This window comes from Lepus europaeus, chromosome 21 (genome assembly GCF_033115175.1).
Source record: "Lepus europaeus isolate LE1 chromosome 21, mLepTim1.pri, whole genome shotgun sequence".
Lineage (NCBI taxonomy): Eukaryota > Metazoa > Chordata > Mammalia > Lagomorpha > Leporidae > Lepus > Lepus europaeus.
In genome coordinates, this window is record NC_084847.1 from 56,091,342 (window position 1) to 56,112,224 (window position 20,883).

At 55.7% G+C, this 20,883-nt stretch overlaps 1 protein-coding gene across 2 annotated transcripts in view; it reads right to left on the bottom strand.

Annotated features, from left to right (window-relative positions):
* The window catches only part of LOC133750266 (small integral membrane protein 10-like protein 2A), a 69,353-nt gene extending 48,909 nt beyond the window's left edge, over positions 1 to 20,444 (bottom strand). For both annotated transcript variants that reach the window (XM_062179773.1, XM_062179774.1), the window contains exon 1: positions 20,236 to 20,444. In XM_062179773.1, the coding sequence (XP_062035757.1) occupies positions 20,236 to 20,421 (186 nt within the window). In that variant the 5' untranslated portion in view covers positions 20,422 to 20,444. The remainder of the gene's footprint in view (positions 1 to 20,235) is intronic.
* Between the last annotated feature and the right edge of the window lie 439 nt (positions 20,445 to 20,883).

Below are 20,883 nucleotides of genomic sequence, written 5' to 3' on the forward strand. Positions count from 1 at the left end.
GCAGCGCCGTGAGAGGGAGAACAGGTACACGAGTGGACTCAGCGCTCTCTAAGGGGCTGGCCCAAGGAGGGGGCTGACCACAGGTGAGGGGCTGGCCCAAGCAGGGGGCTGAGCACAGGTGAAGGGGCTGGACAAGGAGGGGGCTGACCACAGGTGAAGGGGCTGGCCCAAGGAGGGGGCTGACCACAGGTGAGGGGGCTGGCCCAAGGAGGGGGCTGAGCACAGGTGAAGGGCTGGACAAGGAGGGGGCTGAGCACAGGTGAAGGGGCTGGCCCAAGCAGGGGGCTGACCACAGGTGAGGGGCTGGCCCAAGGAGGGGGCTGAGCACAGGTGAGGGGCTGGCCCAAGGAGGGGGCTGACCACAGGTGAAGGGGCTGGCCCAAGCAGGGGGCTGAGCACAGGCGAAGAGGCTGGCCCAAGGAGGGGGCTGACCACAGGTGAAGGGGCTGGCCCAAGGAGGGGGCTGAGCACAGGTGAGGGGCTGGCCCAAGGAGGGGGCTGAGCACAGGTGAGGGGCTGGCCCAAGGAGGGGGCTGAGCACAGGTGAGAGGCTGGCCCAAGGAGGGGGCTGACCACAGGTGAGAGGGCTGGCCCAAGCAGGGGGCTGACCACAGGTGAAGGGGCTGGCCCAAGGAGGGGGCTGAGCACAGGTGAGGGGCTGGCCCAAGGAGGGGGCTGAGCACAGGTGAGGGGCTGGCCCAAGGAGGGGGCTGAGCACAGGTGAGGAGCTGGCCCAAGCAGGGGGCTGAGCACAGGTGAGGGGCTGGCCCAAGGAGGGGGCTGACCACAGGTGAGGGGCTGGCCCAAGGAGGGGGCTGACCACAGGTGAAGGGGCTGGCCCAAGGAGGGGGCTGAGCACAGGTGAGGGGCTGGCCCAAGGAGGGGGCTGAGCACAGGTGAGGGGCTGGCCCAAGGAGGGGGCTGACCACAGGTGAAGGGGCTGGCCCAAGGAGGGGGCTGACCACAGGTGAGGAGCATGGAGGGACTGGGCGGGAGTGTGCTCACAGCAGGGCTTCCCCACACCATTCAGAGGCACCAGGAGTCACACCCGCAGTGTAGACCAGTATAGACACAGGAGCTCCACCCGCAGTGTAGACCAGTATAGACACAGGAGCTCCACCCGCAGTGTAGACCACTATAGACACAGGAGCTCCACCCGCAGTGTAGACCAGTATAGACACAGGAGCTCCACCTGCAGTGTAGACCACTATAGACACAGGAGCCCCACCCGCAGTGTAGACCACTATAGACACAGGAGCTCCACCCGCAGTATAGACCAGAATAGACACAGGAGCTCCACCCGCAGTGTAGACCAGTATAGACACAGGAGCTCCACCCGCAGTGTAGACCACTATAGACACAGGAGCTCCACCCGCAGTGTAGACCACTATAGACACAGGAGCTCCACCCGCAGTGTAGACCACTATAGACACAGGAGCTCCACCCGCAGTGTAGACCAGTATAGACACAGGAGCTCCACCCGCAGTGTAGACCACTATAGACACAGGAGCTCCACCCGCAGTGTAGACCAGTATAGACACAGGAGCTCCACCCGCAGTGTAGACCACTATAGACACAGGAGCTCCACCCGCAGTGCAGACCACTATAGACACAGGAGCTCCACCCGCAGTGTAGACCAGTATAGACACAGGAGCTCCACCCGCAGTGTAGACCACTATAGACACAGGAGCTCCACCCGCAGTGCAGACCAGTATAGACACAGGAGCTCCACCCGCAGTGTAGACCACTATAGACACAGGAGCTCCACCCGCAGTGTAGACCACTATAGACACAGGAGCTCCACCCGCAGTGTAGACCACTATAGACACAGGAGCTCCACCCGCAGTGTAGACCACTATAGACACAGGAGCTCCACCCGCAGTGTAGACCACTATAGACACAGGAGCTCCACCCGCAGTGTAGACCAGTATAGACACAGGAGCTCCACCCGCAGTGTAGACCAGTATAGACACAGGAGCTCCACCCGCAGTGTAGACCACTATAGACACAGGAGCTCCACCCGCAGTGTAGACCAGTATAGACACAGGAGCTCCACCCGCAGTGTAGACCACTATAGACACAGGAGCTCCACCCGCAGTGTAGACCACTATAGACACAGGAGCTCCACCCGCAGTGCTGACCACTATAGACACAGGAGCTCCACCCGCAGTGTAGACCAGTATAGACACAGGAGCTCCACCCGCAGTGCTGACCAGTATAGACGCAGGAGCTCCACCCGCAGTGTAGACCAGTATAGACGCAGGAGCTCCACCCGCAGTGTAGACCAGTATAGACACAGGAGCTCCACCCGCAGTGTAGACCAGTATAGACACAGGAGCTCCACCCGCAGTGTAGACCAGTATAGACACAGGAGCTCCACCCGCAGTGTAGACCAGTATAGACGCAGGAGCTCCACCCGCAGTGCTGACCAGTATAGACGCAGGAGCTCCACCCGCAGTGCTGACCAGTATAGACGCAGGAGCTCCACCCGCAGTGTAGACCAGTATAGACGCAGGAGCTCCACCCGCAGTGTAGACCACTATAGACTCAGGAGCTCCACCCGCAGTGTAGACCACTATAGACACAGGAGCTCCACCCGCAGTGTAGACCACTATAGACACAGGAGCTCCACCCGCAGTGTAGACCAGTATAGACACAGGAGCTCCACCCGCAGTGTAGACCACTATAGACACAGGAGCTCCACCCGCAGTGCAGACCACTATAGACACAGGAGCTCCACTCGCAGTGCAGACCAGTATAGACACAGGAGCTCCACCCCCAGTGTAGACCACTATAGACACAGGAGCTCCACCCGCAGTGTAGACCACTATAGACACAGGAGCTCCACCCGCAGTGTAGACCAGTATAGACACAGGAGCTCCACTCGCAGTGTAGACCACTATAGACACAGGAGCTCCACCCGCAGTGTAGACCAGTATAGACACAGGAGCTCCACCCGCAGTGTAGACCAGTATAGACACAGGAGCTCCACCCGCAGTGTAGACCACTATAGACACAGGAGCTCCACCCCCAGTGTAGACCACTATAGACACAGGAGCTCCACCCGCAGTGTAGACCAGTACAGACACAGGAGCTCCACCCGCAGTGCTGACCAGTATAGACACAGGAGCTCCACCCGCAGTGTAGACCACTATAGACACAGGAGCTCCACCCGCAGTGTAGACCAGTATAGACACAGGAGCTCCACCCGCAGTGCTGACCAGTATAGACACAGGAGCTCCACCCGCAGTGTAGACCACTATAGACACAGGAGCTCCACCCGCAGTGTAGACCAGTATAGACACAGGAGCTCCACCCGCAGCGTAGACCACTATAGACACAGGAGCTCCACCCACAGTGTAGACCAGTATAGACACAGGAGCTCCACCCGCAGTGTAGACCACTATAGACGCAGGAGCTCTGTGGCAGGCGGGACGCGGCTCCCTCAGCAGGTCTGAGGAAGCACTGGGCGTGCAGGACGATTTAAGAGCGCACTGGCAAGAAAACGGAGTGAGGGGACTAGAGGCTGGAGCAGAAGGCAAGGAGGGCTGAGGAATGGCGGCAGGGCCAGTTAGGGGCCGTGACCACTCCCACTGAGGACTCGGCCTTCGGCAGGTGTTGGGGCTGTGGGAAACTCAGCAAAGCAAACGATGGCTCCATCGGCAGTTCAGATTAATACTCTGCCCCGGTGAAGGGGGGGCTGTAGACAGCTGCCTCTGGGCTATGCCCTTGCAGGTGGTAGAGAAGAGGGAGACTCAGATATTTATTGATTATTTGAAAGGCAGAGAGAATGAGAGTGAGAAACAGAGATCTCCTATCTGCTGGTTCACTCCCTAAATGTCACAAGTTAGGGCTGGGCTAGGCTGCATCCAGGAGCCTAGAACTCCACCTGGGACTCCCACACGGGTGGTAGGGACCCAAACATTCGGGCCCCTTCTGCTGTTTTCCCAGGCACAGGAGTAGGGAGTTGGATTGGAAATGGAGTACCAGGACTTGAACTGGTATTCAAACAGGATGCAGGCAGCAGCTTAACCTACTGCAACACAACACTAGCCCCTCTCTTTTTTCTTTTGTCTTTTAAAGATTTTATTATCGTTTACTTCAAACGCAGAGAGAAAGTTGGAGATAGAGACCTCCCACCCACTGGTTCACTCCCCAAAAGCCCACAACAGTCAGGGGTGGGCCGGGCTGAAGCTCCATCCAAATACTTGAGCCATCACCTGCCTTCTCCCAGGGTACCCATTAGCTGGGACTTGAACCTGAGCACTCAGCTAGGTGGTGAAGGCATCCCACGTGGCATCTTAAGCGATGCTCCAAATGCCTGCCGCAGGGAACCTGCCTTTCTTCTCTTCTCTTTTTTAAAGATTTACTTATTGGGGCCATCACTGTAGCACAGTGGGTTAAAGCTCCAGCCTGCAGTGCTGGCATCCCACATCCCAGCTGCTCCACTTCCAACCCAGCTCCCTTCTAATGCACCTGGGAAAGCAGCGGAGGATGGCTCAAGTCCTTGGGCCCCTACACCCACATGGGAGACCCGGAAGAAGCTCCTGGCTCCTGGCTTCGGATTGGCACAGCTCTGGCCATTGCGGCTGTATGGGGAGTGAACCAGCAGATGAAAGACTCTGTCTTTCAAATAAATAAATCTTTTTTAAAGAGTTACATAGAGAGGAGGACAGACAGACAGAGAGAGAGAGATATTCTATCCACTTGTTCACTCCCCAGATGGCCACAATGGCCAGGGCTGTGCCACGTCGAAGCCAGGAGCTTTTTCCAGGTCTCCCATGTGGATAGCAGGGATCCAAACACTTGGGCCATCTTCCTTAGCTCTCCCAGGCACATTATCAGCAGGGAGCTGGGTCAAAAGTAGAGCAGCTGGGACTCGAACTGGCACCCATACGGGATGCCGCCATGGTAAGCGGTGGCTCTACCCACTACTCCACAGCATCGGCCCCTCGGGATCTTTTTTTTTTTTTTTTTTTTTTTTTGACAGGTAGAGTGTATAGTGAGAGAGAGAGACAGAGAGAAAGGTCTTCCTTTTTGCCGTTGGTTCACCCTCCAATGGCCGCTGCGGATGGCGCATCATGCTGATCTGAAGCCAGGAGCCAGGTGCTTCCTCCTGGTCTCCCATGCAGGTGCAGGGCCCATCCACTTGGGCCATCCTCCACTGCCTTCCCAGGCCACAGCAGAGAGCCGAGGGGCCGATGCTGTGGAGTAGTGGGTAGAGCCACCGCTTACCATGGCGGCATCCCGTATGGGTGCCAGTTCGAGTCCGTAGCAGCCATCTGGGGGGTGAATCAACGGAAGGAAGACCTTTCTCTCTAACTCTATCTGTCAAATAATAAAAAGTAAATAAATAAAAATAATTTTAAAAAAGACACCAATGAAGACACCTATGGCGGGGCTGGCAGTGTGGTACAGCGAGTTAAGACGCTGCCTGCAAACCAACATCCCATATGAGCATCGGTTGAACCCCAGCTGCTCCACTTCCAATCCAGCTTCCTGGCTTTGGCCCAAGGCGGGGCACAGCCCTGGCCGTAACGGCCATTTGGGAGTGAACCAGCAGATACAAGATCTGTCTCTCCCTTTCAAATAAATAAATAAATGACACGAATGTCTCACACGTGAATGTCTGAGCTCAACTGCTGGCCCCAGCTGCTTAGTTCAGGCTCCTGCTAATAGAGACCCCGGGAAGAAGCAGGCAATGGTACAGACCCCTGGGCCCCTGCCATAACACAGGAGACGTGGACTGAATTCCAGGCTCCTGGCTTTGGCCTCAGGCCAGCCCTGGTCACTGTGGGCATCTGGGAGGTGGGTCCATGGATGGTAGCTTTCTCTCAATAAAAACAAACAGGGGCCAGCGCTGTGGTATAGCAGGTTAACGCCATGGTCTGAAGTGCCGGCATCCCATATGGGCACTGATTCTAGTCCCGGCTACTCCACTCTCAATCCAGCTCTCTGCTGTGGTCTGGGAAAGCAGTAGAAGATGGCCCAAGTCCTTGGGCCCCTGCACCCACGTGGGAGACCTGGAGGAGGCTCCTGGCTCCTGGCTTCAGATTGGCGCAGCTCCGGCCGTTGCAGCCATCTGGGGAGTGAACCAGTGGATGGAAGACCTCTCTCTGTCATTATCTATTTAAAAAGAGAGAACAAGCACCTGCTTGTTCACTGCTCAGATGCTCACAGTGGTCAGAGCTGGGCTGGGCTGGGCCAGGAAGCTCTGTCTGTAACCCGACCTCTCAAAAATAAATAAATCTCAAAAGAAAAAAAAAGTTAGGAATACAATTATGTGTGGAAATGTTAGGGAACATACTAAAGAACTTTAGGTGCTCCAAGGGTGACTATTACTCCACATAAAAACTGATAAAAGTAGAACAGCACAGGGGCGGGCATTGGGCACAGTGCTTATGCCACCGGGACCTGCACGCCTTCTAAGAGGGCCTGGGTTCAAGTGTGGCTCCAGCTCCTGCCAATGTGCACCCTGGGAGGCTGCACACGATGGCAGTGGTCAGGCTCCTGAGACCCACATGGAAGACCCAGACCGAGCTCCTGACTCCAGGCGCCAGCCTGGCCCGGCCCAGTCCAGCTCTGACCACTCTGAGCACCTGAGGAGTGACCCAGCAGGTGGGAAATCTGTCTCTCTGACTTTTAAATAAACAATGGCATAAAGCAAACAGGAGCATCAGGTACAACTATTCCACGTATGGATTCTAGCTATATTCCAAAACACATGCTTCCAAAGTTCACCAAGTTAAACCTCATTAACTTCACTCTGAAATTGACTTTCCAGAGCATACTGTTTTAATGTTTTACTGATCAAATGGCAGCATTCCTAAATATATTTTAATACACGTCCTAATAGGTGGGCTTTTTAAAAAATTCTTAAGAAAAATGGGCCATTTAATATGGGCCAGCACGCAGGAAAAATTAGTTTTGAAACCGTTTTTGGTACGCCCTTGTACAAGGGCTTAGTACTGCTCAGAACGATGGAGTGTTTCCAGAACTGTGTGGAAGTACTTTAAATAAAGAGCCATTAACATAATCACCTCCTGCGTGATGGCGCAACTTAAGGACAGGGTAAGCTGTTCCCCGAAGCTCTTCTAGGTGTCCAGTAAACTCAGTCATACACCACGCATTTAATTCCCCTAATAAAGACACGCCAGCGAACCAGGGAACACAGGGCTCAGAGCCTCACCCACTCCTCTGTCACCAAAAGTGACCTCCACAGAGTTCCCAGACAACGTTAGCAACGGCCGTGAACTGTCTGCTCCAGGTCTGGTCTCCCTGTGCCACACGACGTGTATTACAGCAACCGTGTCCCCTTGGTCCTCCCTGCGTCTGGTCTACACAACATTAAAAAGCAGCAATTATGGCAAACGCACGTGTCCACCGACAGTGAGCCCACCACAGTGAGGGAAGGAGTCTACTGCGGAGGTCAGCACTGGAAACTCCGGAACTCGTCCGCTCCCCCCCCGCCACGGTCAGTAAAGGTGAAACCCGACCGGGAAGGCAGGGGGAGACTGCAGGGGTCCAGGACCCTCCACGCAGACCTGGGGAAGGGTTTGCCACGCCATGAGCCTCTGCTGCAGGCAGCCGACCTGCAGGCTGACAGTGGCCTGACCCAGTTTGGCAGCTGCGGCTCTCCTGGACGCCTGTCCCCTTTCCCTCCCTGACTGGAGCTATTCACGGCCTCTGGGACCTGACTGTGAGAGGTACTCCTGCTTTGTCTACTAAAAATAGCCTGGCCTCAATGCCTCTGGAAGCGAGCCGGCAAGCGACTCCCGGAGGGGACCAAGTCAGTTACAACAGGCAGGGCACTGAAGGGCCGTGAGCGGGTCCTCTCCGGGAGAATGGCCTGCACAGGTGCCCCAGGACGATCCTGTTTCCCTGGCCTCTGGGGTAAACCAGAGCCTCACTGTGTGTTGGACTGAACTGATCAGACCAGGGCTGAGTGCTGGGCAGTGGTTCAGACGCTGCCAGGGACACTGGCATCCCGTCTCGGAATGCCTGAATTCAGTCCCAGCTCCTCATCCAGCTCCCTGCGAACGCACGCTCTGGGAGGCAGCAGGCGATGGGTCAAGTGCCTGGGCCCCTGCACCCAGGGGCTGGAAGAAGCTCCTGGCTAGGGAAGACCCAGACTGAGCTCTGGGCTCCTAGCTTTAGCCTGGCCCATCCCTGGCTTTTAGGGGCATTTGGGGAGTGAACCAGAGATAAAGATTTTTCTAAAAATGAAATAGAAGAAGGGCTGGTGCTGTGGCATAGTAGGCTAAGCCTCCACCTGCAGTGCCGGCATCCTACATGGGTGCTGTTATGTGTCCCAGTTGTTCCACTTCCAACTCAGCTCTCTGCTATGGCCTGGGAAAGCAGTTGAAGACAGGCTAAGTGCATGGGCCTGCACCCACTTGGGAGACCTGGAAGAAGCTTCTGGCTCCTGGCTTCGGATGGGCCCAGCTCCAGCCATTGCAGCCATTTGGAGAGTGAACCAGTGGATGGAAGACCTCTCTCTCTGTCTCTCCCTCTGTCAGTAACTCTACCTCACAAATAAATAAAATCTTAAAAAATGAAATGGAAGACGACAGTCTTTAAAAAATAATAAAATAATTAGGTCGGAAAGGTCACCGAATTAAATCCCACATTTCTGCCCCTTGTGAAAGACGGGATGCAGGCACGACAGCCTCATCTCCAAAGGCAGTGGCTCCCTGTAACCCCGGGGCACGCTCACGTCCCTGAGTCCTGCTGCCAATCACCTGGCACACCTACATCACAGCCGCCTGGCATGCGCCCCTGCTTCTGGTAGGGGCCAGCCTGCTGCACGCTAGGCCTGACCCAATCAGGCAGCCGCTGCCCTCCTGCACGTCCCTGCCCTTCTGCCCTGCAGAACCAGCCGTGCACCTCTCTCTCCGGTCCCTGGACGCTCAAAGGCGTGCCCAGGAGGTGAAGAGCCCCGCCCCTCTCGGGGGCTTGGGTAATTGACCACCCCAGCAAGAAGGGCACCTCCTCAGGGAGCTGTGACGGTGCCAGGGCATCTGCTGACTGGCGTCCCACAGCCATTCCATCATCCTCAAGATCGTCCCACGGCGTTAATGACCCAACACTGCTGGGAGGTTCAGTAAAGCTGGGAGCTTTGGATGAGTGGTTGCTGGACATGGCGGCATGTGAGTGGCCTCAACACAGACAAGTGCGTTGAAGTGAGAGGGCAGGGGCCTTGGCACGGGCTGAAGAGAGATGGGAGGCCACCCAGGGTGCTCCCTGCATTGCTAGGGAAGCCTACGTTGGGACACCCTCAATGGAGAGCAAGTTAACAATGACTTAGGGGGCCGGCACTGTGGCGCAGTGGGTTAAGGCCCCAGCCTGCAGCACCAGCATCCCATGTGGGTGCCGGTTGGAGTCCCGGCTGCTCCACTTCCCATTTAGCTCTAACTATGGCTTGGGAAAGCAGTAAAAGATGGCTCAAGCCCTTGGGCCCCTGCACCCATGTGGGAGACCCAGAAGAAGCTCTTATCTCCTGGCTTCGGATCAGCTCAGCTCTGGCCATTGCGGACATTCAGGGAGTGAACCAGCAGATGGAAGACCTCTCTCTCTCTCTCTCTCTCCAGCTCTACCACTCTATGTAACTCTTTCAAATAAATAAAATAAATCTTTAAAAATAAAAATAAAAAGTTCTATGTACACACAAAAACAAAACAAAACAAACAAAAAACAATGACTTAGAGGGGCCGGTGTTGTGGCATAGCAGGTTAAGCAGCCGCCGGGGACACCAGCATCCCATACAGGCTCCAGTTTGAGACCCGGCTGCTCTGCTTCCCATCCAGCTCTCTGCTGTGGCATGGGAAAGCAGTGGAAGATGGCCAAGTACTTGGGCCCCTGCACCCACGTGGAAGACCTGGAAGAAGCTCCTGGCTCTTGGCTTCGAACCAGCCTAGCTCTAGCCATTGCGGCCATTTGGGGAGTGAACAAACAGATGGAAGATCTCACTGTCTCTGTTTCTCCCTCTGTCTGTGAATTCCACTTTTCAAATAAGTAAATCTTAACAAAACAATGACTTGGAACAATACGCACAGATAACCTCTCATCTGGGATTCTGTTCTCACCACAGGTTCAATCCGCAAACGCTCACTGAGCCCCTCCCCTTGGCCAAGCTCAGGTGCTGGGGTTAGGGTTGCACACCAAGCAAAGTCGTCTCTGCTCTCAAAGCTGGCCCCCGGTGAACAGCGTGAGGACAGCAATGCCTGGAGAAAGGTTAATCTGGGCCCAGACCGCCCACAGCATACCAGGACAAACTCCAAACACATCCAGTTTAAAAATAAGCAAGGGGCAGGTGTTTGGCTCAGGGGCTGGGATGTCAGTGGGTGCCAGCACCCACACTGGAGTGCCTGGGTTCCACTCCTGGCTCTGCTCCGGGTTCCATTTGCCTGCTAATATGCACCTGGGAAGCGGCAGGCAATGGCTGCAGCGGCGGAGTCTGTACCATCCACACGGAGACCAGGACGGAGCCCCACCTCCCAGCTTCACTGCAGCCTCTGGGTGTAAACCAGTGGACGAGAGCTCCCTGATAAAAGTAAAGGAAAAAGTAAACAATGGGGGCAGGGTAAGCCTCCATCTGCAACGCTGGCATCCCACGTGGATGCCAGTTCAAGTTCGGCTGCTCCACTTCCGATCCAGCTCTCTGCTAATGCTCCCTGGGACAGCAGCAGAAAATGGCCCAAGTGCTTGGGTGCCAGCACTCACGTCTGAGACCTGGATGGAGCTCCAGGCTCCTGGCTGGACCAGTTCTAGCTGTTGTGGCCATTTGGGGGAGGGAACCAGGGGATGGAAGATCTCTGTCTCTCTCTAACTCTTTCAAATTAATAAATCTTTCTTAAAAAGCTCATTTCTTGGGGCTGGTATTGTGGTGTAGTAGGCTAAGCCTCTGCCTGTAGTGCCGGCATCCCATTTGGGTGCTGGTTCAAGTCCCAGCTGCTCCTCTTCTGATCCAGCTCTCTGCTATGGCCTGGGAAAGCAGAAGATGGCCCAGGTCCTTGGGCCCCTAAACCCACATGTGAGACCCAGAAGAAGCTCCTGGCTTCGGACTGGCACAGCTCCAGTCATTGCAGTCATTTGGGGAGTGAACCAGCAGATGGAAGACCCTTCCTTCTGTCTCTCCCTCTCTCTGTAACTCTACCTCTCAAAATAAATAAATAAAATCTAAAAAAAAAAAAAAAAAGCTCATTTCTTTAAAAGCAACAACAAAAAAGTCAACGATGAAGCAGCAGTGCCAGGCAGGATACCTGGGAATTCCTTCAGCAGGGACGGCTTTTTTTTTTTTTTTTTTTTTTTGACAGGCAGAGTGGACAGTGAGAGAGACAGAGAGAAAGGTCTTCCTTTTTGCCATTGGTTCACCCTCCAATGGCTGCCGTGGCTGGCACACTGCACTGATCCAAAGCCAGGAGCCAGGTGCTTCTCCTGGTCTCCCATGGGGTGCAGGGCCCAAGCACTTGGGCCATCCTCCACTGCACTCCCGAGCCATAGCAGAGAGCTGGACTGGAAGAGGGGCAACCAGGACAGAATCCGGCGCCCCAACCGGGACTAGAACCCGGTGTGCCAGCGCCGCAGGCGGAGGATTAGCCTGTTGAGCTGCAGCGCCGGCCAGGCCTTTCTAATGACAGTAAAGCCAAATCGGGAAAGACTGTTCAATTTAATTTAAAAAAGACTTTATTTTACCATATAAAAATAAACCTCGGGGAGGGGCATTTGGCGTAGTGGCCGAGACGCCGCTGGGGATGCCCACATCCCATGTCGGAGCGCCTGGGGTTCAAGTCCTGGCTCTGCTGGGATTCCAGCTTCTCTATGCACATCTTGGGGGCAAACAGATGATGGCTCAGGCTGGGCTCCTGCCACCCACACGGGAGACTCGAACAGAGGACCGGCGTTCCTCAATCCTGGCTCAGCCTGGCCCAGCCCTGGCTGTTATGGGCACTTGGGGAGTGAAGCAGCAGATGGGAGATCCCTGTCTTGTCTCTCTGCTTTTCAAATAAATTAGAAAAAATAAATAAGCAAATGAAACACAAAACCTCCAGTATGGCTCTAACACAAGGTAAGCAAAGTCAAAACAAAACAAAAACTAAATTTTTTTCAACTCATCAATAAATCTTACCTAGCAGATGAAAAAAAAAAAAAAAACCTCCAAGAAATTAAGAAAAACACCACAGCCCTACAGAAGAAACAAGAACATGGACACAGACAGCTCATGGGAGAAGAAATGCAGATGTCGTCTCTCCCACACACAGCCTTGTCCCTTCAGAGGGGACGGCGCGTGGTTTCTATCAGGTCCTCGTGGCCACGCCCGCTGCGGCCTCCACCCTGCAGACCTGCCACTTCCCCCGCAGGGTCTGTCAGAGCGCCCTGCTTTTACCCTAACTCTCCCCGTGTGTAAAGACCACTCTGTAGAAGCGGCTGAAGACATGGGCACGCTGACCCAGCCACACTCCCAGGTTTAATCCAAGGGGAATACACGGCCACACAGCACTCACATGGGCGTTCACGGCAGCCTCACTCCCAACAGCCGGGAGTGTCCAAGTGACAGACGCACCAGGCGAGAAAAGGCTAAGGAAATGTCACCCATCAGAGGAGATTCCCAAGAGGCACGGCCACTCTGTGGGGTCTTGGACAGGAGTATGAAACACCAGTGCTCACAGCAAAAGAACCCAGGTCACAGGCTCTGTGCTTTTTCTGCAACTTTTCCTTAAGTCAAAAAAAATTTCTGTTTCAAGGTTTATTTATTTTAAAGGCAGAGTTTCGCAGAGAGGGAGGGAGAGACAGAGAGAAAGGTCTTCCATACTCTGGTTTACTCCCCAAATGGCAGCAACAGCTGGAACTGGGCCAGGCTGAAGCCAAGAGCTTCTTCCGGGTCTCCCACGTGGGTGCTGGGCCCAAGCACTTGGGCCATCTTCCGCTGCTTTTCCACGTGCAGTAGCAGGGAGCTGGGTTAGTGGAGCAGCCGAGACCCCTGTGGGATACTAGCGCTGCAGGAGACGGCTTAACCCACCACGCCACAGCACTGGCACCAGGTCAAAGTACTTCAAAGTGAAAATTCTAACAACACAAAAGGGACCCACTCTTCTTGAGATCTCACAGTGGAGTGTGGGGTTAGTGGAAAGAGAGAAAACCAGACGCGCAGAGTCGGTCCTTACGGCAAAGAAGTGACGGACGGACACTCCTTACACCACCCATATCCGTGTATACTGGAGTATGTCCATAACACAGCTCACTAAAAAATTATCCTTTAAAAAAGCAGTCAGACCACATCACACACCTCAGCTCAAAATCTGGCTTCCCAGGGCAGGTGTTTGGCCACAGACACCCCACACTGGAGTGCCTGAATTCAGGTCCTGGCTCCGCGCCCAGTTCCAGCTTCCTGGTAATGCAACCTACGGGCAGCAGATGGTGGCTCAGGTGATCGGGTCCCTTGGGCCACGCACGTCAGAGACCTGGATTAGGTTTTATGGGCACCTAAGGAGTGAACCAGCAGATGGGAGCCGCCTGCCTACCTCTTTCTGCCTCTCAAAATTATTTAAGAAAAAAACCTTGCTTCCCGTTGTACTCAGAGTACCAGCCACAGTCCTTACCAAGGAACACGCAGCAGCTGCCTGTTCCCGCCGCCCGCCCCCCCACCCTGCCCTGGCCGCCCGCCCCACGCTGCCTTTTCGGGGGCTCCTTCCTGTTTTATCCCAGGCTCCAGCCCCAGCGGCCTGCACTGCTGAGCCTCTGCGGCAGCACAATTCACAGGGTGACCTACAGACCACCAGCTGCTACCGCGACCCCACAGACCAGGAAGAACGGGCACTTAAAACCACAGCAACTAAGCATGACAACACCCAAGAGCATCATCACTTTTCATGTAATTCTCTTAAAGAGCGCAGTGAAACAAACTTAAAATTGAACCTCTTAAAAACTGTCATTTTGGGGGCTGGCGTTGTGGTAGGTAAGCTGCCACCCCACGTGGGAGCACCTGTTCTAGTCCCTGCTAGTGCATCGGGGAAGGCACTGAAGATGGCCCAGGTACCGGTGCACCTGCCACCCACGTGGGAGACCTGGATGGAGTTCTCGCTTCCTGGCTTTGGCCCTGGCTATTGTGGCCACTTGGAGAGTGAACCAAGAGACAATCTCTCTCTCTCTCTCTCTCTCTCTCTCTCTCTCTCCTCCCTGCCTTTCAAATAAGTAAATCTTTTTTAAAAATAAAAAGACCGTCTTAACCACTGTTAAGTGTACAGCTCGGCAGCACTGAGCACATCCACACGGCGGTGCACCCCCGCTCCGCAGCACTGAGCACATCCGCACGGCGGTGCACCCCTGCTCCCACCTGTCTCCAGAATTTATCCCCAGAACTCCTTTCATCCGCACCCACTCCAGTACCAGCCCTGGTAACCTCCCGTACCCTAGCCACTGGTCTGGCTTACTTCACTGAGCCCCAGGTTTTCAAGGTCCACCCCTGTGGTGACAGGTGTCAAAACGTCCTTCCTTGGGCTGGCACTGTGGTGCATAGAGTTAAGCCACGGCCTGAAAGCTTGGCTATCCCACGTGTGCTGGTTCAAGTCCCAGCTGCTCCATTTCTGATCCAGCTCCCTGCTAATGCACCTGGGAAAGCATCGGGAGACAATCCAGGTCCCTGGGGAGACTGCCACCCACATGGCGAGACCTAGCAGCTCCTGGCTCCTAGCTCCTCCTGCCTGGCCCAGCCCCAGGTTGTTGTGGCCATCTGGGGAGTGAACCAGCACACAGATCAAATATTTGAAACGAAGAGTTACAGAGAGGAGACAGAAATCTCCCGTCCGTTGGTTCACTCTCCAAATGGCCATCTTCAGCTGCTTCCCAAGGCACATCAGCAGGGAGGTGGCCGGAAGTGGAGCAGCCGGGACTCAATCCAGCACCCACATGGGATGCCGGGGTCGCAGGCAGCAGCTTTCCCTGCCACACCACAACACTGGCCCCGTTTTTTTTCTAAACAACAGCCATTAGCAGGGGTAAAAGCAGCACCTGTGGTTCTGACTTGCATTTCCCTAGTGACTGATGATGCTGAGTTCTTCTCACGGGCGTATTGGTCAGTCACTGATCTCCTCCTCTAGGTAAGTGTCTTTTCTTTTTTTTTTTTTTTTTTTTTTTTTTTGACAGGCAGAGTGGACAGTGAGAGAGAGAGACAGAGAGAAAGGTCTTCCTTTTGCCGTTGGTTCACCCTCCAATGGCCGCCGCGGTAGCGCGCTGCGGCCGGCGCACCGCGCTGTTCCGATGGCAGGAGCCAGGTGCTTCTCCTGGTCTCCCATGGGGTGCAGGGCCTAAGTACTTGGGCCATCCTCCACTGCACTCCCTAGCCACAGCAGAGAGCTGGCCTGGAAGAGGGGCAACCGGGACAGGATCGGTGCCCCGACCGGGACTAGAACCCGGTGTGCCGGCGCTGCAAGGCGGAGGATTAGCCTGTTGAGCTACGGCGCCGGCCGGTAAGTGTCTTTTCAATCCTCGCCAATTCCTGGCTTGGCGTTTTCTTTTGTTGTTGAGTTGTAAGAGTCATCAAATATACAATTTGCAAATACTTTCTCCCACTTTGCTGGTCATTTTTTTCTCTCTTGGTAGTGTACTTTTTAATAATAATTAAAAAGAAAAAACACCTATTTGAAAGGCAGAGAGAGAGAGAGAGATTCCATTCACTAGTTCACTCTCCACAAGGTCAAGGCTGGGAAAGGCTGCAACCAGGAGCCAGGAACTCCTTCTGGGTTTCCCATGTGGATGGTAGGGATGGTAGGGACCCAAGGGCCGTCCTCCGCTGCTCTCCCAGGCGTGTTAGCAGGGAGGTGGACAGAAGTGGCGCAGCGGCGTCACGGGTGGAGGCGCGGCCACTGCGCCACAGCGCTGCCCCGACATTGTCCTTTTGCTGCACAGGAGCCACTGACTTTGATGAAGCCTGATCCACCCATCTCCTCTCTCTTGCTGACTCTGCATGAATCCAGGATCACGGAGATTTCTTCCAAGAGGTTTAAAGTTTAGCACTTAGGCTGGAGTCTTAGCATCACTGATTTCCTTGAGAAGCGGAGAGAGACCGGAGAGAAGGAGAGCTGCTACCGTCTGGTTTACCCTCCAGACGTTCACAAAGCGCCAGGGCCAGCAGGAAGCTGGGATCAGGAGCCGGAGCCAGGAACCAAACCCAAGTGTTCCTGAGTGGGACGGTGCATCCTAACCAGGCGTCTTGGCTCCAAGGCTAAATGCTTGCCGGGGTGGACGTTTGGCCTAGCAGTGTTACGATGTCCACGTCCCACGTGAGATGCCTGGGTTCAAGTTCCAGCTCTGCTCCGACCCCAGCTTCCTGTCCCTGTGGGCTCGGGAGGCAGCAGGGCATGACCCGGGAGCTGGAGCCCTGCACCCACACAGGAAACCTGGACTCACTCCCCGCTCTCCACTCCGGCCCGGCCCAGACCCAGCTGCGGCGGGCATTTGGGGAATGAATCAGCAGATGGGAGTTCTGTCTCCTTGTCGCTCATGTTTAAAAAAAAAAAAAAGTCAAGGATACAGATGTTCACTGTGTTCAAATTTTATAGAGGCTTACAATCTGTCGAAACAAAAGTCTGAACAAACGGATATAGGAAAGACCCTATAGCATTTTTGTTTCTCAAGTATACAGCTGCTGGGTTCTTAGAAGCCAAGACACGCTCCTAAGCTCAGGCCTTCACACAGCCTGCAGGCTGGTACGGCGTCTTCCTAACAGCCTAGCCTGTCCCCTAATTTCTTCCAGGAGCACCAACGGAGAAAGACTCACCGCAAGGCTGCGACAATTTGGGATCTTCGCTACTTTTCACAATTCTGAGACCCACCACATAAGGCAACGCCTGCAGAGCCCCTCGGGAGCTGCTCCTCAACCTCTACCTGCAGTCTCCCACCGCCAGCCCCATCAGCCTCCTGCTGCTCCCGCAAGGCCCCAGGCCTGCCCCTGCCCAGACACCTCTGTGGCTCAAGCCTCCCCTCTCCCAAGGTCCTGCTCCAGCAGCACTTCTCCGTGAGGCCCCGTGTCCCCAGCCTCCCCCCACCCATTTCTGACTTTTCACTTGCTTGGGACGAATGAGCAGAGCTGTCCGAGTGACAAGTGAACACTGGAATGGCAGAGTGGAGACCAAGGAAGAGCAGTCGGAGCACAGAACAAGGGGGGGGGGGGGCAGCCAGGGAAAGGTTCGCAACCCCGGTGAGCACACAGCAGGTAAACCAAGGACGCTGCTGGCTCTGACAGCCAACAACCTCCAGGCTGTTCTCTTTTCTCTGCCTCGTCTACTCCAGGCTTTCTCTATTAGGAACCCAGGAGACCTGGGGCTGAGACACTTGACCCTCCCCACAGGCCATAGTAACTGAAAAGCTGTAGCCACGACGTGTTCAGTCACAGCAGACTCACAGTACCACTTAAAAAACATTATTTATCTGAAAGGCAGAGAGAGACAGACAGGTGATCTCCCATCCTGATTCCCTCTCCAAGTGCCTGCAACAGCCGTGGGTGGCCCAGGTCAAAGCCAGGAGCCAGAAATTCAATCCAGGTCCCCCGTGTGAGCGGCAGGCACACAAGCGCCTGAGCCATCATTGGCAGGAAGCTGCCATCAGCAGAGCCGGGACTCAAACCAGGCCCTCTGATAGGGAACACAGGAGTCCCAGGTAGTGCCTCAACCGCTGTGCCCGACGCCCTCCCCCACGGAGCCATTTTTTGTCTTGCTTTTGCTCTACCAAGCGTGTGCTGTGAAGTCAGTTTTACATTGCTTTATATTCCAGTCCGTTCTGGTAAGCAGCATGCTTGGTAACTGAAGACTTGTTTCTCCGCCTTTGATCAAAATCCTTGTGCATCTCTTTTCCCATTAAATTATCTTTTGTGCCAGAATGACACTAACCTCCTTACAGCGCCTCACTGCCCTACAAATAAGAGACCAGCGAAGCTAGCACCCAGTGGAAAATGGAGTCCTTAATCCCTTATTCCTTGCAAAACAGATGCCAACAGCCCCGCAGTGAAGGAGCGTTCAGGGTGCTCTAAGAAAACAGTGTGTGTGTGTGGGGGGGGGCTGACCCTCTACCTCCGATTCTACTTCCTGTTGCACTTCCCTTTACCAGAAGGCAAGAATTAAACCCTCAAACCAGGGAGCTCCGTGGTTTTCCACAAATGAACAAGCACTGTGACCCCGCAGGGGAGTTGAGGTAGCAGAGGTAGACGACAGCCAGCCCGCCCCCAAGACGTGAAACAGCTGCTGGCTGCCACAGTCAAGCCCAAGAACAGAAAGCCCTTCCGCAAGGCACCTGGTGACCACCTGCGTGCCCCCTTCTCCTACCTCCCTCCCTCGTCCAGCTTCCTGGATTCGCAAAAGCTGTGCTGTTCCCACACTATCGCTTGATATGGAGCCCACCAAGGCACCACGTGGGCTTTGGGGACTGGTGTTTGCTGCTCACCGACTGCCCACGCCACTCACTCTAGAGCCCGGTCCCTCTTCCCAGGCACTTGCCTTCAAGCACCCCTTGTTAAGCAGCCTGTACGTGAGCACCCTCTCCAGACATCCCTGCATTGCCCAGCGGTTTGGAAACCCCAAGCTGGAAACGGAGTGCTTCATTGATTTTAAAAATCAATGCCAGCAAGACAGCAGGTGCCAGACCACAGAGCTATGGTGATCCCCAGCTGAGGTGTGGGAACCAGGCAAGAGCCGACAGGAGGCTGAGCGAGCGCAAGCAGGTGGAGAGGTCGGGGGTGAGCGGCAGCCCGGCAGCCAGGTAACACCACGTGAGCGGCATTCCGGGTCTCCTGGGGCAGTTCTGTTTGGTGTTTTGTTTTCGGAATGATTCTGTCTGACTTGTTTTTAGAAAGACAGCCCTTAACTGCCCGGTGCCGAACAGATGGAGAATACTGTGTCAGTCCAGACAAGTGATTAGAGCAGCTTTGGCCAGAGCGGAGGTTATAAATAGAGAAGTGGATATGTGAGAAAGGTGCTTTGCTTTTTTTTTTGTGTGGTTCAAAACATGGTCATTTCCAATGCAACAGCATTGGGTAATAGGGGCCCTTGTTCTTGCGAGTTTAGAAACTGCAAATGATATGAGAACTCTACACATGAGGTTACCAAGTGGGAACCTGCGGTGGTGGTGATGGGGGGGAGGGTTGGTCAAATTAGCCTGCAGGCATTTTGTTGTGCCTGCAAAGACTCAAAAAAAAAAAAAAAAAAAAAAGCAAACTCGAGTTAACTTGGTAACTAAAAACCAGGACTTTTGACTCCTGTGGGAGAGACCTTGCTAGAACTGGCAACCTCGGGGCTCCTACGTCCGAGGGGCAGTGACCGCCTGGGGCCCCAGACCCAGCACTCTGTACCCATGTATACCACCTGCTCCTAGAGGCTGGTACGACCGAAGAATGCCATAAACCCCTGCTCACATCAAAGTATCTCAATTCAGACCGTGAAATAGAGTCAGGTTCCTCCCTGCACACGCGCGGCCCATCAACACACCTGTGCTGAGAACCAAAACCCTGCAGGCCCACGGAGCCAAATACAAGGGAGACCCCTGCCGAGTCCAGCCCGTGGGGGCTGGTGCTGGCTCACTGTGCACCCCAGGGATCCCCACACACACTGTCAGGCCCCACAACACAGCCTGTGCCGCACAGGGCAGGCGCGCCAAGGCCAACCACAGGCTCTCAAATTCTCCATCTGACAGCTTTCCCGTCCACTAGCCACAGGCGTCCGTCCGTCAAGGGGTACAACGGAACGCCGAGGTGGGCTGCAGGTGGGCGCGCGTGCGCACGCACGCTTCTCTCGCCTCCGAATTGGGGAGGAGGGGGCTCTGAAACCTCCGGCGCCCGTGCAGCCTCCACCCCAACTCCCCTCCTCTTCACCCCTCTGCCCTTCTACGATCCAAACACCACCAACTTGCAATCCATGTTAAGCTTCCGGGATAATATTAAAAAAAGAAAAAAGGCTTTTTGCAAAGTTTGGGAGCTAGGCATTTCTAGACATTTCTCCCCCCCTCCCATAAACCCCACCACCAGCACCAGCCGAAGCCCCCAACTTGCAATGTCCTCTTCAGGGTCTGTCCAGCCTGCGCCGTGGCCTCGCACGGACCCCACCCCACCCCCGGGGCCTCGCGCGCGGGGAAGACCACCGTGGGCTTCGGGGGCGCGCGCACACGCACACGCTCCGCGCCCCCCCTGGGCACCTGCGTCCCGCGGGGCGCCCCGGAGGAGGGTCGGGGGGGGGGTCCCCGCGGCTCACCCACCTGCAGACGCACGTTGAGCATCATGGAAGCGACGATGTAGAGGTAGGGGAAGTTGATGCGCAGCCGCCAGGCCAGGTCGAAGAAGATGAGCAGCGTGCGGGTCAGCCCCTTGCAGAAGACCCCATAGGAGCGGGCGGCGGCCGAGCGCGACAGCCGGACAGCCAGGCCCGACAGAGCCGCCGCCATATAGAGACCGGCGCTCCCACTGCCCGCCCGCCCGCCCTCCCTCCCTGTCCGCGCCGCGTCGCCCTGGGCCTCCGCCCCGGCCGCTGGCCCGCGCTCGGCGCGCTCAGGGAGCGAGGCAGGCGGCGGCGAGGCCGGCGGGCGGGCGGGCCGCGGGGCAGCGGACTCCGGGAATCGCCTCCGCGAGCCGCCGCCTGCTCCCAGCCCGGCCGCGCGGCCTGACGTCACAAAGCCCGCCCCGCGCCTGCGCGGCCCCTAGGCCCCGCCCCGGGTCCCGCCCCCTTCTCACCACCACCCCCCGCTGGTGAGGCGCGCATGCGTGGAGAGCGGGCAGGGAGGCGTGAGGCAGGTGCGTTGTCTCCGCCCGCCCCCTAGTGGTTGAGCCTGAAAACAACGGGAGAACGAGGAAGGACGGGGTCAGGGCTTCGAGGGGGAAGATGGCGGCGCGCACGGATTGGCGGAACC